This window comes from Cupressus sempervirens, chromosome 3, assembly GCF_028749045.1.
Source record: "Cupressus sempervirens isolate cs-2001-9-10 chromosome 3, ASM2874904v1, whole genome shotgun sequence".
NCBI lineage: Eukaryota > Viridiplantae > Streptophyta > Pinopsida > Cupressales > Cupressaceae > Cupressus > Cupressus sempervirens.
The window spans coordinates 1,065,464,009-1,065,480,824 of NC_143120.1; the positions used below are offsets into that span (position 1 = coordinate 1,065,464,009).

At 35.7% G+C, this 16,816-nt stretch overlaps 1 protein-coding gene across 2 annotated transcripts; it reads right to left on the reverse strand.

Annotated features, from left to right (window-relative positions):
* Positions 1 to 2,698: 2,698 nt before the first annotated feature.
* Positions 2,699 to 16,502, reverse strand: LOC149570414 (autophagy-related protein 18h-like). Of its 2 annotated transcripts, none has more exons than XM_089823071.1 (9): positions 15,927 to 16,502; positions 12,663 to 13,127; positions 12,146 to 12,559; positions 11,638 to 11,883; positions 10,702 to 11,529; positions 10,485 to 10,609; positions 4,438 to 4,592; positions 3,647 to 4,288; positions 2,699 to 3,453 (listed from the first exon to the last, which is right to left on the reverse strand). In XM_089823071.1, exons 1-9 carry the CDS (start codon positions 16,092 to 16,094, stop codon positions 3,449 to 3,451), a joined length of 3,048 nt encoding a protein of 1,015 aa, XP_089679197.1. In that variant the 5' UTR covers positions 16,095 to 16,502; the 3' UTR covers positions 2,699 to 3,448. The 2 variants fall into 2 exon arrangements, with proteins under 2 accessions (XP_089679197.1, XP_089679198.1); XM_089823072.1 differs by having other exon boundaries at positions 3,647 to 4,213; positions 15,927 to 16,433.
* Between the last annotated feature and the right edge of the window lie 314 nt (positions 16,503 to 16,816).

The following is a 16,816-nucleotide window of genomic DNA, read 5'->3' on the forward strand; positions in this document are numbered from 1 at the left end:
GATTTAATGGAAACATTGAAGTCGTGTGGTGCATTCATCATCAATAGTTTCCTTTCTTTATTCTAAGTTGTAATTGTCTTTATTTGAAAAATCAAAAATTTCATTTTAGGAGGAAGTTGCCCCCCTAAACGCAGAGGAAGGCCAGATATCAAGGGCCTATCCAATTGTTGTGAACGGTTTGCCACATATACTCCATTGGGCCTTTTCTACAATGACAAATCTATTTACCAACATGTATACAAATTTTAAAATGTGTTTGTTATATTTGAGTTTTTTGTATGTATTACTAATTTATAATTATAAGTTATTCATAAAGAATTTTTGAAATATTACTAATTAATATTTATTTTTTCTAATTTATAAAATATTTAAATTTAAAATAATCTTAAATTATTATTATTTTTAAAGATTGAAAATTAATTTTTTCTTAAAATGTAAAAGGAAAGTCATTAAAATAATTTGGTATCATTAAAACAAAAATCATATAACATGTAGTCAAAGGTCGATAACATCAAAATTGAGGACAAACAAAACATGATTGTCTCATTAATTTATCCTAATGCTCCATAACTTCCTTGATTATCCTTACCAGCATTGTTCCCAATCTTTCTCTTATGCTCCCCAACATAGAGCTTAATAATAGTCCCTATTCTTAGCTTATGTCTTATGATGCATCAAAACGATACTCCTTGCACAAAACATGCACTACCTGCCTTAGGGTGCGATCCCATGAGGGGGGCTTTGGGATCTATTTTTATGGAGTGGAAAGTCCCATAAAGTGAAACAAAAATTACATGATTAAATAAAATCTTCTAAAAATTGTCCATCACTTTTCAATCAAATATATATTTTAAATTTTATCAATATTATTTTGAAATGATTTAGTCATGTAAATTAATAATGCAATTAATGAGACCACCACCTTCCATAAATTGTGGAGGCTAAAACTTTTAAACATAAACTCCACTTCAACATTCATAGGACCCTCCCACTTTAAAATTATCCTAAAAAATCTCACTAGCACCCTCTCTAATTCCTTGTAAGCCTAGGTGCCAGCTATCCACCTTAAACTCTTCTTCACTCTTCTTCTACCATAATTCCAAGGGGAGCCCATCGGTATGCTAGAAAAAAACCCAATCCACCCTAAACTCTTCTTCACTCTTCTTCTACCATAATTCCAAGGGGAGCCCATAGGTATGCTAGAAAAAAACCCACCTCCCGTGCATAACCTTATTCGCAAGAATAAATGCAACCATCATTGGCGGTATAAATCAATGAAATGAACTTTAGGCGAAGGAAGGATATTTTAATGATACCTTTTATCCCTGCACGATCCAATCTTAGATCTCTCTTATATACCAAGTTGATTTGCACAAAATCGTACCACTGCTGGATGCACAAAAGGCTGAGCTACTTTATTGACTAACTCCGTATTCAGTGGGTCACCATCTCCGTTGCTTTCGCTCAGACCAAAGCACACTTCTTTTTAATCTTAACTTCTCTCATTGGCTTATTGACGGTGTAAAGATTCTCCTTTTTTTATGTTTACTGCAATCCCATCAAAATTGTGCTACTCTTCCGAGTGAATCTAGGTAATGCGTGGCATACAATTGTAAACCAAAAACCAAAAACCAACATCGCATAAGCCAAATCAAATTAAACAATCGAACTTAACTTGATGCTATCATTATGGGTGTTCCATCCTTTCTCTTAAGTTTTAAATGTCTAAATTAATATTAAACAATTCATTTATAATTTAAACTGAAAAAATAGAAACCATAAAAGTGAAGTTGTTAATCACTATATTGAAGATTATCACCTACATGGAGAGCACGCGAATGCATACAGGGAGAATAATCTGTAATATATTTGAACATTATAAAAGTGAAAATTATATAACTATCTGTTCTGATCTGTTCGTCATTAACTCTCTGTTTTTGTGAGGCCCAGCCTCTTATCTGAATTTGATACTCTTAGTTGTTGTTCTCTTTTGATCCTCTTATATATAATACAGAAAAATTATATAAGAAGAAAAAAATTGGTAATATATTCAAAGGATCAAAAATATTTTATATTTTTCTATCAATTCACTTCATTAGAGCCATTTGAAAATCCAAACCAACCCCAACCATACTGGACACAGAATGAACCATACCCAACTAATTGTGAATACCTTTCTCGCCAAGAGGATGCTAACTCCTTAAGCATGTATTGTATATATAGCTACGCACACTGCATTGCTTTCATGATAAATGATTTTTCATTGATTTCCTTTCACTCTTGTATTTATGTTTGTGCTTTTTAAATAACAATCATTGTATATGTCTGACTGTTTTTTATTTTTTTCTCTAGATTGTCATGCTGCATCATTTTGTGAGGTTATTTAGTGTTCCTCTTTCTGCAATAAGTAATATTTTCAAGTGACTTGTAAGAAATGTCTACCAATGTCAAAAGACTATTGAACTAATCTCTCTGCTTGTTTAATGGTTATAATCAAATATTCAAACAACAAACATAATCATAAGTAGGAGATATTTTCCACAGCACAAAAATGCTCTGAGAATGATAGCCAGAAGTTGCATGACATCCAATTCAAAATTAGAAAGCAAATAGCTAAGGAAATAAATATTAGATGTCTGATGTAGCCTTAAATGCACTAAGAATGGCGGCCAGAAGTTCTGGTATAACCAATCCAAAATTAGAAAACAATACCTGAGGAAATAATATTGCTTAAGAATGAACACATCAAATTGATGTTTTAGCAATGGCTCATGACAAACCAAAAGCCACAGCCAGAATAAATGGATGAATTGTAGATTTAAAAAATTGGATCCTTCACTGCCACCCCGAGCACCAAACAAATATGGGTATTATGTACATAGCCAAACCTTTTACAACATATTTACAACTTAAAATCACAAGGTAGGGCAAGATTATCCTAGCAGCAACCAGCAATTGAATAAAGGAACAAGTTGACTTGAAATCAGGAGATCTCTCCAGCCTATATCAACTCATTGAAATAATGACTTCTTCCTCTAGGCAGATATTGCAGGTTGGCGGGATTCTATACATAAAGAACTAAATAATGTTACATTTATAGGATATATTCACCATCCGGACTATTGAACAAAATACTGGTGATACATCCAGATGAGTTGGTCCAACTTGACATTTTTTGTCTCCAAGATAGGAATGCCACCAGTTTCTCTCAATCTCATTCATGAAATCAAATTAGTTGTGTGTGAGAACCAAATGGCATATGAATGCAGATTCTACTGTTATGTCAGTTTCATTTTTACACCATGGATATCAAGATTTAGTTTGCAGACTTTACATCTGCTACCTAAGAATAAACAACAATGTACATTCAAGCAGCTTCGCTTGCAATAGGTCAAGAAAGGATTTGCTTGAATGCATGCTGTCAGTTTTCTCCATATATACACACTCCTCACTCTGCACATAAAAACAAAAGTATTTTATAATTTCATAAAAAAAATTGACAATGCGAGGTTATTTTATAACTTTAGTATCAAAAATTCCTAGAAGCTGCTTAATCAAGCAAAACAAAAACAAAAATACTGGAGTTAAGTATTAAAAAAATCTTAAAAGCTGCTTAATCACACAAGCAAAACAAAAAATATCATACCTTGCTCGCAAAAAAACATGCCCCCAAAGGCATCCTCATGATTATCCTCACCTGTGGGGCTACTTCCTTTAACAGAGGAATCTTCAATCTTAGTATCTTCTATACTTTGAATCTGTAAGGCGCCCTCGTCATTTACTCCAGCTGAAAGGCTGCCTTCTTTATCACAGGAATCTAAACTTTTAGCTGCTTCTTGTGATTTGGATTTAGTATTGCATTGTTGCAGAAGAATTTCATTCAAACACTGTTTTGAGATGCTTGTAGTCTGCAGTACCGATGAAGGCGAAACAGTTTCACCTTCGGCACTAACATCCCAAGTACTTGAACCAAATGAGTCAGAATTATCATCAGAAGTCAAGGTCTGCTTGCCAGTTGTCCCCACATGGCCCCCCAAGCCATTTACGTAGTCTTCATCTATAATTCCAAAATTACCTGCACTCTCAATTGAATCTTCTTTTCTAAAGTCATGGCCATGATCAAGAATATTTGAGGACCCATGTATGTGTGGGTAGTTCTCCAACGCCTGCATCTCAGAATTATCACCCCGGTTCCATCCAGCTACATCAATGTCTGGCAATTCAAATGTTGAACCATTTGTCATTTTAAATGCAGACTGTGAAGTTGAACAAGTTTGTACAATGAAATCTGAAAAAAAGGGCCAAGAAAAATGAGAAACGAGAAACAGCATAGAATATGAAATTCAATGTCAGGGGTTATTCTATATTTGCCTGAATTTTGGAAGAAAAACGGAGTAGAATCATGATGAACTAAAACTGATACTATGGGTTGCATACCAGACACATTATCATGAGAGCTAAGCCTACAGTTAAGATGCTGGATTCCAGTACTTTCTACACCAATGCCATTAGTTACGGTTTGTGTACATCCATCCATTATCTCATTGACTACCAAAGCTGAAGAATCTGGCAAGTTACTCGACACAACATTGCTGCACAAACCACAAGAACAAATTTGAGTGTTTTGCAATACTGATACTTTAAAATTCATAAAAACAGGCCATGGTTAAAACTATAAAAGATATTGCCATACTAAATTTCAAATTTTGTAATATAGCACTCTTTACGTGTCTCTCAATCGTGAGCATTCAAAAGAACTATGTTGAGAAATAGAAAGCCTAAAAAATTCATTTTTGAAGGATTATTAATCGGAATATTAAGACTACAGTCCAATCAGCACAGGAGGTAAGGTGAAAGTTTGATTAAGGCAAAAGGAACAAGACAAGGAAGAGCATTGGGGATTAAATTAAAGGGAAAACAAAATAAATCACTTAATCCACATTGTTCAAGCAACAAAAAATTGGGGAAACTGGAAAGAAAAATGATTCTCCAGAAAATAACCAAATAACAATAGAGTTAACTATAAAGAAACTTTCAATTCTATTTAGAAAAGAGAAGCAATCAGTTGATACAAGCAAGGGGAAACATCAGGGAATGTTATAACCCCCCACCACTTTTGCCGTGTGGATAAGATAAAAAAGAATGAAGCAAAGGACTGTCAGCCAAGTGCTCAAAAGTTAAGGTTGATGGCAAAAGCCAAAAGAGAAAAGGATGCAATAAAAGATAAAATATTAATAAAGAGCATTAAGGGTGTGAGCAAGGAAGATGGAAGCAGAGTCCAATTGTAATAGTGGCTATTGCAAGGGTGGGTTTGGATTTTGGGTTGGCAGCAGACTCAAAGCAATCCATGAGCAAGCTGGGTTGTTTGTTGGAGATGGTGAAAAAGAACTTGTAATATTGGACAAAGAGATGGCAGCTGGGATTGATATGTGTGTTAAATGGGGTGCTCCCTTAGCAGAGGATGCCAACACTTAGGCTGCCTGAGCTACATCATGGCATTGTTCCTCTTTGCGCTTCTCATTCTCTTTCATGCTGGTTCCTTTTCAAGAGTGCCATTTTAGTTTTAGCTTGTATACTCTTAGAAGCAAATTGGTTTGTAACTCTAGCCACAAGTCCCAAGTTTTCTGCTTACAAGGGAAAGTTCTCTCTTTTGCCATCTTATACTTCAGTTTGTGCTTTTTGCAATTGTTTTTTATTAAGGCTTTACTGATTTATCCAAGCTTAGTGCTCATAAGGGCACTTTTTATGGTGAGGATCTCCAATGAACCCATTGAAAAATCCCAAAGCACATTACAAACTAAAAAGAAGTGTAATGACAAATATGATCCAAAGAGAGAAATTCATTTCATCCATCAATGTATTGTAACAATAGTTTCTAAGTTGATTTTAAGAAAATATGGTGACAACAAAGCATGAAGCCGTACAACACAGTCAATCATAGCAAAGCGAATGTGAACAATCTACATATGATGATAGACAAGGTCCTAATCATAAGAACCCTTCTAGCAAAGTGATAATAAAGCATAGTAGCATTTTCTGCCAAATAATCATGCTTCACCAGTTTTGGCAGTTTTCCCAAAAAAAACAGATGTTTTGCATTTGACCAATCAACCAAAAAGCCTTGGGATGCATTTTATTTTTAAATAATGATGATAACGTAATTTACAAAATAATTGTGAGTTGTCTTTCTATTAAATCTGTCTGTCACTTTCAACAAATTTTGCAGTAAATTATATCAAATTTTTTGGAGCAGTTTCAGACAAAATTTGACAGTTTGATTGTCATTTAAAAGAGCGCTCAGTAAAAACTGATAAATTATGAAAAAATGATATACGACATGAAGGTCCAGATGACCTCAATGGCCTTAATTTGGTCTTGGCCCCTTGACTCCCCTAGGGACTATTTTTCATTTATTTGTTTATTTTGGACCCTTGTTCCAAAGAGTTTAGAAATGGGGGATGGACATGCAGGTTTCAAGGTGAGGGATCAATGACCTAAATTTGGGAACAGAAGTTGGCAGTGCAAACACATATAAATATACAAACAGGCCCTCACTATTTCTAACAAAAAACTTATTCTTCAGAAAATGATGTTTATCCTAGAGAATCTGACTGGTCTAAATGATGAGGGCTATGCAGTTGATGACAAGAATCTCATGATAATGAAATTTTTTCTTTTGTTTTAGTTCTAGCAGACGAGCTTTTACTGTTTTATGAAATCCTCAGCTGTCAGCATAATTAACTCAGAATATTAACAAGAACTTGCTAACAGAAAATCTACCACCAACCCGCCTTAACCACTTCCAACACTCTCTATCAAACCTTAGGTATTGGCAGTTTATGAATAAAAATATATGTGAACAGCTGACTGGTCTAAATGATGAGGGCTATGCAGTTGACGACAAGAATCTGACTGGTCTAAATGATGAGGGCTATGCAGTTGACGACAAGAATCTCATGATAATTGAATTTTTTCTTTTCTTTTAGTTCTAGCAGACGAGCTTTTACTGTTTTATGAAATCCTCAGCTGTCAGCATAATTAACTCAGAATATTAACAAGAACTTGCTAACAGAAAATCTACCACCAACCTGCCTTAACCACTTCCAACACTCTCTATCAAACCTTAGGTATTGGCGGTTTATGAATAAAAATATATGTGAACAGCAACTTCCTAAAGTATAACAGTGTACACCCAAATAAACTGTTTCAATATTCTACTCTGCCTGCAAAACCATTTAAGTATTCCTTCTTTCTTACAAAGTCAGCCATCGGAACACACCATCCACACTCTCTGTTTGTCAAAGCTTTAACACTGATCAAAATCATTATCATGGCAGAATTGGAGATAACCAGCACTGTTGGTAGTGTTTGAGAGATTTGTTCAAGTAGCAAGCTGTCCTGAGGACATATTGTCATCCCCTGTCCCCCCCAAGGTGGATGAACTCCTCCTTGCTAGTGGCAGTTGGGGTGTAGCATAGGGGCATTTCCTTGGCATCAATGGAATATTCTTGTCCTGGGAACAGTGAGTTGGTTTTTTGTGGGGGAGGGGGGCGCATCCCCTTGAACACTAATTTTTATATTTGCCAATTAATTGATTTTTTTTTTTTTTTAAAGTCTTTTGGTTTGCTGATTTACTCCTGAGAAAGGTTTATATTAATACTGTCATATAGCATTTAGAGATTTGTAGTAATACATAGGTAGTGTTTGAGAGATTTGTTCAAGTAGCAAGCTGTCCTGAGGACATATTGTCATCCCCTGTCCCCCCCAAGGTGGATGAACTCCTCCTTGCTAGTGGCAGTTGGGGTGTAGCATAGGGGCATTTCCTTGGCATCGATGGAATATTCTTGTCCTGGGAACAGTGAGTTGGTTTTTTGTGGGGGAGGGGGGGGCATCCCCTTGAACACTAATTTTTATATTTGCCAATTAATTGATTTTTTATTTTTTTAAAAGTCTTTTGGTTTGCTGATTTACTCCTGAGGAAGGTTTATATTAATACTGTCATATAGCATTTATACATATGGATTCGCTTGGAACTATTCAGGTATTAATATAGTTCAGTTATAAATTTATAACGATCTGTAATTTAATGTAATTTGTCCTATGTATCCCTGGGATGTGCAACCTACAAAAATGTACCCATGCTCTATAGGGGATATTTAGGGGGCAGCTAAGAAACATGCCCACAGAAATTTCCCCTTTTTCAGAATTTCATATAAATTTCAAGGATTTGCAAAAACTTGGACAGGACAATCCAGCCATTTTTTTCCATTATAATGCCATACCATTTCACGTGGCACACTCCATATTTTAGACAAGCATTCAATAGTGCACTTGTTTGTCTTAACATTTTTCCTCCTTGGAGAATATAAGTTATGTGCCTCCATCTTTGATAAGGAGTAATCCAAGGCAAGATAAGGAGTAATCTAAGGTGAGTATAATGGTCGAGGAGATAAGTTTGGACAAGGAATGGCTTCTCTATTATTATGGATGGGTGGAAACTGGCCACTCATCAATTTCATTGTCACTCATATCCTTTCATAGGTTGTCAGCTCTCCTCCTAGTGAGGGGATCGCTCTACATATGGGTTCATTCAGTCAGCCATAGGGAATAGTCTTACCTCTCAACGATAGAAGAAGCTAGTTGTGTGCATAGTGCCTTATGGCTTCAAGACTGACAAACTCTCAAGTATCATTAAATCCAATCAATGTTGAGATGTTGATCCCAACAATGGCACATAGGTTGTGAAGGAGAAGACACATTCAGGATTGGTTCCATTGTGGATGAGATAGCCCCCTCATAATGGCTATGACTCAGACTCAAAATGCTGATTAAGGATAGCTTCATATTTACTATATTTTTGTCACTCTATGCATGAAACAGGCTCAATTCTGATTACTAGACCTTCTATGAGCAATGAAGTTCCATTACTTTCAAGTTTCAAGAGTTCTAACAGAAAAATGGACCTGAATTCTTACATTTTCACCAGAACATCTCTTAGAATTTAGAATGAATACAGGATGCATTTCATCATTAAATTCTTAATGAAATTTGTACTCAGCATGTGCTCCCCGTGTAGAAAAGGAAACAATGGGATCTGTCCAGGCTGGGACCAGATGCTCTAGAGCATGGTGGTTAGTTGCACTGCTGAAAACAATGATGTCCATACTGCTGCTGATATTTCATGTGCAATTTGAAATGGGCATAAATTTGCTCCCAAATATTCTGGATCATTTAAAAATATTGTTCTGCATCATTTGACTCCTATTGTTCCGATCACATCGAATTTGGAAACTGATGGATAAAGCCGAAGCAACCTCTACTTTCTTCATCCAGTTTTTATTCCTACAGATAACAGTTTTCCTCCTTGCTTTGCATTTCTAATCTATATGATTTCTCTTCCTTTTTCCCCTTTCTAGTCAAATTTCTTTCTTTTACATGCTAAGACGGTCTCTCAAATCCCTAAGGGCCCAATGTTCATTGCAGAGCCCAGGGTACAGTACCTGCACACTGGATGCAAAGTTCCTGGTTGTATATACACAGCTACTTGTAACAGACAAAACAATGATGATAACTTTGCTTAACTACGTGTCTCATGAAACATTGTAAATAATGCAATTTAGAATGAGAAACCGAAGTGTATCCTGCAAATAAAAATGAATTTAGAGTTTTGATTGTAAACAACAAAAATGGGTGCACACATGTAAAACAGTAGACATGCATGTAAATGACTTGATTCATTCCAAGAAAAATGGCAGGCTGCTGGCAAACAACCAGAATGGACATTTTGGAATATTGTATTTGTATTACAATGACAAAGCCAATAGAAATTATGCGTTGGTCAGTGACAAACGGGGGATTTATGTTTATATGACACCGAAGGAACATAAGTATAGAAAGATATGCAAAGGTCTCATTTTGAATTTGGAGGTGTGAAAGTGCAATAAGCCATTCCTGTCCAGACATTTTTTTTTTTGCCAGACAACTAACAGGGGCTGTGCCATTTTACAACAAAAGCCTTGTTGACAAAGAAGTGTTAGTTTCCATTTGAAAAGAAGGCCTGTCTAGACTTTTTTTTAATGCCAGTCTACTAACAAGAGTTACATTATATTACAAAAAAACATTGTTGACAAGTATGTATTTGGAATCATACACTGGATGTGGTTGCAATTTAATGACAATCATGACAATATATTCACACAAGATAAATTTCATATTTCCTAAAATAGAAAAAAAATAAATAGCAGAAACATTATATATCAAACCAATTAAGCCATAAAACTAGAGCTCCAGACAACAATAGTACAGGATTCTGTCAAAGAAACATCTAAGACAGTCGGAACAAGAATATCTTGCTCCTAGACAAAAACCAATTAAAAAAAATTCTTCATATCATATCTCAAAAACAAAGATAATTGAAGTGTCAACACTCAGTGAAATATGAGCTCAAAATGTGCACATTAATTATGGATTCAATGAGTCAATACCTTGCAAGTGGCATCAAATCTTTACTCTTAATTTCAACAACACGTGTTGGTAACTTTTCAATTTCTTCTTCCTCATAAGATCTTTTTTGGTTTGCTGCCTCCACCATAATTTTATGGAAATATATCTGACACAGCACATAACAAGCTGAGATAAGAGAACCACAAAAACATCATTATAGCTTTGAAGATTAACGAAAACAGATTTCAGAGAGAGAACCTCAGGTTTGACCCATATTGCAGATCTTTCTTGGTGCGTATGCACTTCAGCATTTGAGAGGTACCAACTATGTTTCTCTTCAGTCATTGTCTCTTCTTTTGCTAATTGTTCACTGCCATCAGATTCAGCATGGATTCTTGCATTTCTATAAGCTGCCCAGGCAGTTGCCCGTTCTTTCTTACCACTTGGTCCACCATGTTTGTATATGTCATCTTGTCGTTCGTCCATGTTGAATTTTCGACCAACATCCCAGCGCTGGAGTTCCTCATATCTATAGTCTTCCGTTTCTATTGATCCACTAGATCTTGATGCAATTTCTGGATGATTGTAGTGCACTGTGTCTGTCACAGCATTTGGATGCAAAGCATACTGTACAATATGACCAGGAGGTGAGAAACCCCACAATTGATTCTTAATTGCAGAATTCCCTAGCTGTGATTCCAGGCACTGGTTGCCCCCACTGTGAAAAACAGCTGCAACAGCACCAGAAGAAAGGTTTGACTTCCCTCTCGCTGCAGCTGCAGCATTGCTGATGGTACTGCACCATCCATCATTGCCATTCCTTACCTTGCATACAGCTGACAGTATTGTTGGATGAGGGGATATGGGCTTCTGATTGCCCTTCAACCGTGAGCTCGACCAAGGGCACATAACAGTTAAACCATGAACTACTGGAGATCCTATACTATTGTCCACAAGAACACTTACATGATTATGTGGACTTCCCACTACACTAAATGGTGATATTGAATATAAGTGGCTTGTTCCTCTGGAGGAGCTGACAGCAATTGAACTACTGTCATCACTGAAACTGATGTCCTGTATGACCTGTTGAGAAGCAACACCCTCTAAATAAATATATTTACTATTTTAAAAAATAGACTACCAGCCAGCAGTAGCAAAATAAAATATTATGTAGAGACAATATATGTTTACCGCATTTGTCACTCCGCGAACCAGCTTGTACAGATGTATATGTGATGCATTTGCATTAGAACCAGTAGAGCAAGAACCATTCCCTAATGCATATGGCATAATGCGGAAAACATTGAGGTTATGACCATTAATTGATGCAGTAACCAGAAGAGTACCACTGGGATCAAAGCACAATGCAGAGATGGGTATACTGTGTGGTCTAAATTGAGCAACAACGGCATTGCTAACAAAATCTCTCACAATCACCTGCAGCATTTGTCCCAATAGCATAAGCAATATTGTTTAATTGTACGAGCTTTCAATAATGAAATAAAACCAAGCAGATGCAGTCTAAATCAACTGATGTGTTCCTTAAATCATTCAATAAAACCCTCCTTGTGGCACAGCGGAGCAGAGAAATTCAAATTAAAGAAATGAGACATGCTATATAAAGTTTATGTTTATGTAAGAAGTATCTCCTGTAAAATACATTTATAGTGGTAAATGCTAGCACATAGACACAACATACCGTCCCTATATTTTCAGAGTCCTGTCCAACTGCAGCATCTATATGACTTTTCCAATTCAGATTTCCTGATGTTGGAGGACTAAAACTAAGCTCAGAACAGTATTTAGTCAAAGTCTTGTATCCCATGTCTCCAAGCGTAACAATCCCAACAGCAATTTGCTTGCTGGATTCTCTTGCATAATGAGCCACTGTGCTTCCATTATGGGGCGCTGTTGCCAAGCTAACACTTTGGGGGTTTATGCGACCACTGGTTGATACAAAAGCATGAGTTGCTACATATGCTAACCACCTTGGACCAACATCCATTGGACCATAGCCTATATTTACACTTCCTGGTCCTTGACCTCCTTGAGAAATAGGATAAGTTGGCACACTGAACATTAACTCAAGAGTTGCTGTATTATAACAAAAGATCTGACATAGAAAAGATAAGTATATTAGATACCATTTAACCTTAGTGATCAAAGGAAAAACAGAATATATTCTAACTCAAACTAATCAAAATCCAAAAGCTTACTTGATTTGTAAGGGCAACAGCTACAATTCGTGGACTGCAGCGCACCGAGTATATAGCAGATCGAAAACGCAGTTTATGGACATATGCATGCATTTTCATAGAATAAAAAGAAACAGCTGTAGGTATAAAATTACTACTTTCTGATAGAGCTGTAACAACCCCACCATTACTGTATCCAATACCAAGCGTTCCTGTAACATTGCCTTCATTGACAGCAGCATCACCAGTAACAACCAACAATAAAGGTGCAGCATCTTTAAAGCCATTATCCTCTTTGTCCAGAGTAATTGGCTGTGGTTGAATTCGTAGGAATGCAACTGGGCCATCACGCCTTGAGAGGATCTCATGCACATTATCCACTTCCTCAATGTCCCAAACTTGGAAACCAGTTGTATATGCAAGCAGAAGAATGCGGTTACTAATGCCTGTTGGCAATCCTAATCTGTCAAAACCTGCCCATTGTACCTATCCCAAGAGGACAAGTTTTAAAAAGCATCAGAATATCATTCTATCCCTGCCTCCAGAGCTAGAAATGAAAGCCCTTCATTTATGCATCCATTTACAATCCATGGGTGAAATTACAACAGATCTCATGAAGATTGGTATCTAAACAAGTACCTAAATTTCTGCTATAACTCCCCTCAAAAAATATGAGGGATATTAAACTGAACTTACAGTAAATGCTGAATGAACTCAACAGCTTCTGTTGATTTACTGTTTACAAATTCAATATCTAAAATATCTGAGATTCGTTAGATCTTTAAATCCAACATGATCAGCTTTACCTGACAAATTAAGTGGCTGAAGCATGAAATGGCAAAACTTAATATATGACGTGTGATGCATTGTGAAACAGTCAAAAACAGGACCGATATGCATATGAAAATAAAAAATCCTGTTCACTGCAATTGGTGCTAAACAAGGACAGTGATTAAACATGTGAACAAAAATAGAACTTAAAAGAGTCAAAACAGGCTGATATGAGCTTAGTAAATATATAATATTTTAGATCATAAATAAAAATAATATATATATATATGTAATCAAATATTCTTCATTTTGGCAATTAGTGAAATCTAAATACTTTGGTAATATTCTTGAGTCATTTCATTGAATACATGAATTCGGTCCAAAATTTGAATTCTGTTTCAGAAATGAATTCTATCTAGAATGGAAGTGACTGAACTTTTCTGCAATGCAAGGTTGTCAGAAATTCACTTTTAAGGGGCCTCCTATTTATTCCGAGCCTGAAATTGAAGATGGGCAATATATCTAATCTTTGTAACAGATTTCATTCATATTAGATTTTGGGCTGATAAATTCCGGTATTCCACATATAATGTGTTTATGTTGCAGATTCAAATTTTTCAGTCAACTAAAAATAACGGACAAGTTCTGTAAATAAATTTTTCTCAGAATTTGAGAGAACACATCCATTTCAAATCAGGCATATGAGTCTCAAGCAAAAATGCTAACGAATGTCATAAGTATTTATGGAATTGAGTAGAAAACATAACTGCTACTTTAAAACCATTCTACCATAACTCATGGGAGTCGAAACACAAATTGACACTCAACAACATTCAGGAATATGTTTGCTAACAAAAAATGTGCACAAAATACAATTGCTTGTTTGCTTCAGCTTCCATATTGACTTATGCAAAACCAACAGACAATGGGGCTACTCATGACAATGGATATGCCTTCTAGATTTCAATGGAATTCTGATTGAATTTTAAGAACTATATGGCAATTTCTCATCACATTAAAAAAAACTAGAAAAGCCAAAAGCATGCCAAGCCTGACTGTTCACAAATGACACTTTTCTCCCTATTGGCTTCAACAAGAATTAGCTGACAAAAAGACTGAGGTTCATTTTGAAAAGTTCCAAAAAGTCTCCAAAGAAACCCATTCAGAACAGTGAACAATATGAACAATGTCTTCAGAAAGCCCATTAAATTCTGAAATAATTTTCAAAAGCACATCAAGTGACAAATGTTCACAGATGACAATTAGCTCACACTAAATTGAGCAGAAATCAACAAATAAAAAGACTTTTGTACATTTTGAATTCTCTGCAATGGTTAAGTACTGAAGACAAAAAACTTACTCAGGACTACTAACAATGCCCTATAAATCCCAGTCAATTTCTGGTTGAAGTTTTCAAACAAATGCCATTTTCTGTTCAGTACAAAAAAAAATATAAAGTATTTACAGGGTGAATGTTCACAAACAGATCATTTCTGAAATTAATTAATAACTCATGCAAAATCGGCAGATGATAGAACTATTGTTCAGTACACATCCACAATCAAAATGTCAATAAAAAAATTCATTCATGACAATAGACAACATCCCCACTAAATGTCTCTTAATATCTAGTTGAATTTTCAAGACCATGTCATGGTGTCCGGCAAAAGCATCTCGAGGACAAATGTACACAAATGGTAGTTAAATCCTATTAAACTGTAGAAAACTTAATAGAAAATATGACCATGATTTATATTAAAAACCTCCAAAATGTCACAAAAAGAAAGCCATTCAAAGCAATCCACAATGTATTCTAAATAGCCATCGACTTCAAATTGACTTTTTAAAGCCATGTGTCAATTTATATTTACAACTAATGTAATTCTAGTTGGCCACCAAATTCAGATTGGATTGCAAAATAACAGGCAAATGTTCGCAAATGACTCAAAAATTTCACCAAAAAAAACCTAGTCAGACGACATGGAAATACCTCTCTACATGTCCACCAATTTCTGATTGATTTTTAAAATAATATGCCCAAATTAACAAAAGTACATCTTCTCTATACGGCCGTAATAGAAAACAAAAAATCATAAATAGTTTCTGAAAATGATGCCAATCCCCAGCAAAGAAACTCATTATCACAGGCCCCTAACTAGAACTGAAACCCAAATTTTCCTCTAAAACCAGGAAAATTGTCGCGAGGCAAATGTCCACAAATGACAATCATTTTACATTGAATCATGCGGAATCAATGAGAGATAATCCCCGTAAAACCGAATATCCTCTGGTGTGTCCCAAATTTTTATTTTTATATCCACCAAAATTAGGGACAATACCCTCCAAATGTCTCTCAAATTGTTACCAAAAATTTCAAAACTACGTTTCAAATGACGTTAAACAAAACTCTTCAAAAGTCCTTCAAATTATGATTGAATTTTCAAACCCCAAGTTTCAAAAAAATGGAAGCACGTGAAAAACCCAACAGAGAGTAAATATAATCAAAGCACACACCTGTTCTCTGTGGCGGTCGTCCTCAAACGATGAAACTGTAGAAGCAATGGAAGCCCCAGCAGAGCGCAGAGAGGAAGCAACAGATGAAATAGCACGAACAGAACTGGACAATAAACTACGGCCGCGTTCCGATTTACGACCCTGAGATCTGTTCCTGTCACTCCTCATTCTCTTCCCTTCCAATCAATTAATCAACGAACTGGGCGATCAAGAATTCAATTGAAATAAGTACCCAACAACCCAAAAAGAATGAAGTCTTTCGTTTTTTTATAGAAAAAAATTGCATCTATTGCAGGGACTGGGAATTTATATACAAAGGCCAGGAAGGCCAAATTAACTTGCAGGAGGAGGAGGGTTAGATTAATTCATTATGAAGAGGGGTATTGTAAACAGAACATTCTGATCCAATGTGAAGTGGCGTATAGACCCGGATTCGAACCCCGCGGATTGGAATATTCCGATTAAATCATTGCATTCCTGTTGTTGCCAGCACGAAATATATAGTTCAAAACTCTAATCAACATGTCCAACGGCTTTAAACTCCTCATACCCTTTGCCGTAAAAACACCTGTTGTTGTTATTGTTATTATTATTATAATCATTCATACGCATCAAAATCTCTTATTTTCCTACCACAGGAAATTAAAACTAGAATTGTGATGCATCGATTCGTCAGTTTTAATTAAAAATTCTCGTTACAGTAAATCATTTATCACTTTAGTTTTTCTGTTTTTCATCCGGCTGCTAGAGTAAATCTGGGGTTAAAAATCATGAGTTGTGCCTATTTTGCCTCGGATGCTTAGCCATTGAAATCTACACATCCGTGTCACCCATTGTTTAAACCACAAACAAATTTATTTTATTTTTAATGATCTGTTGCTGACTGGCAT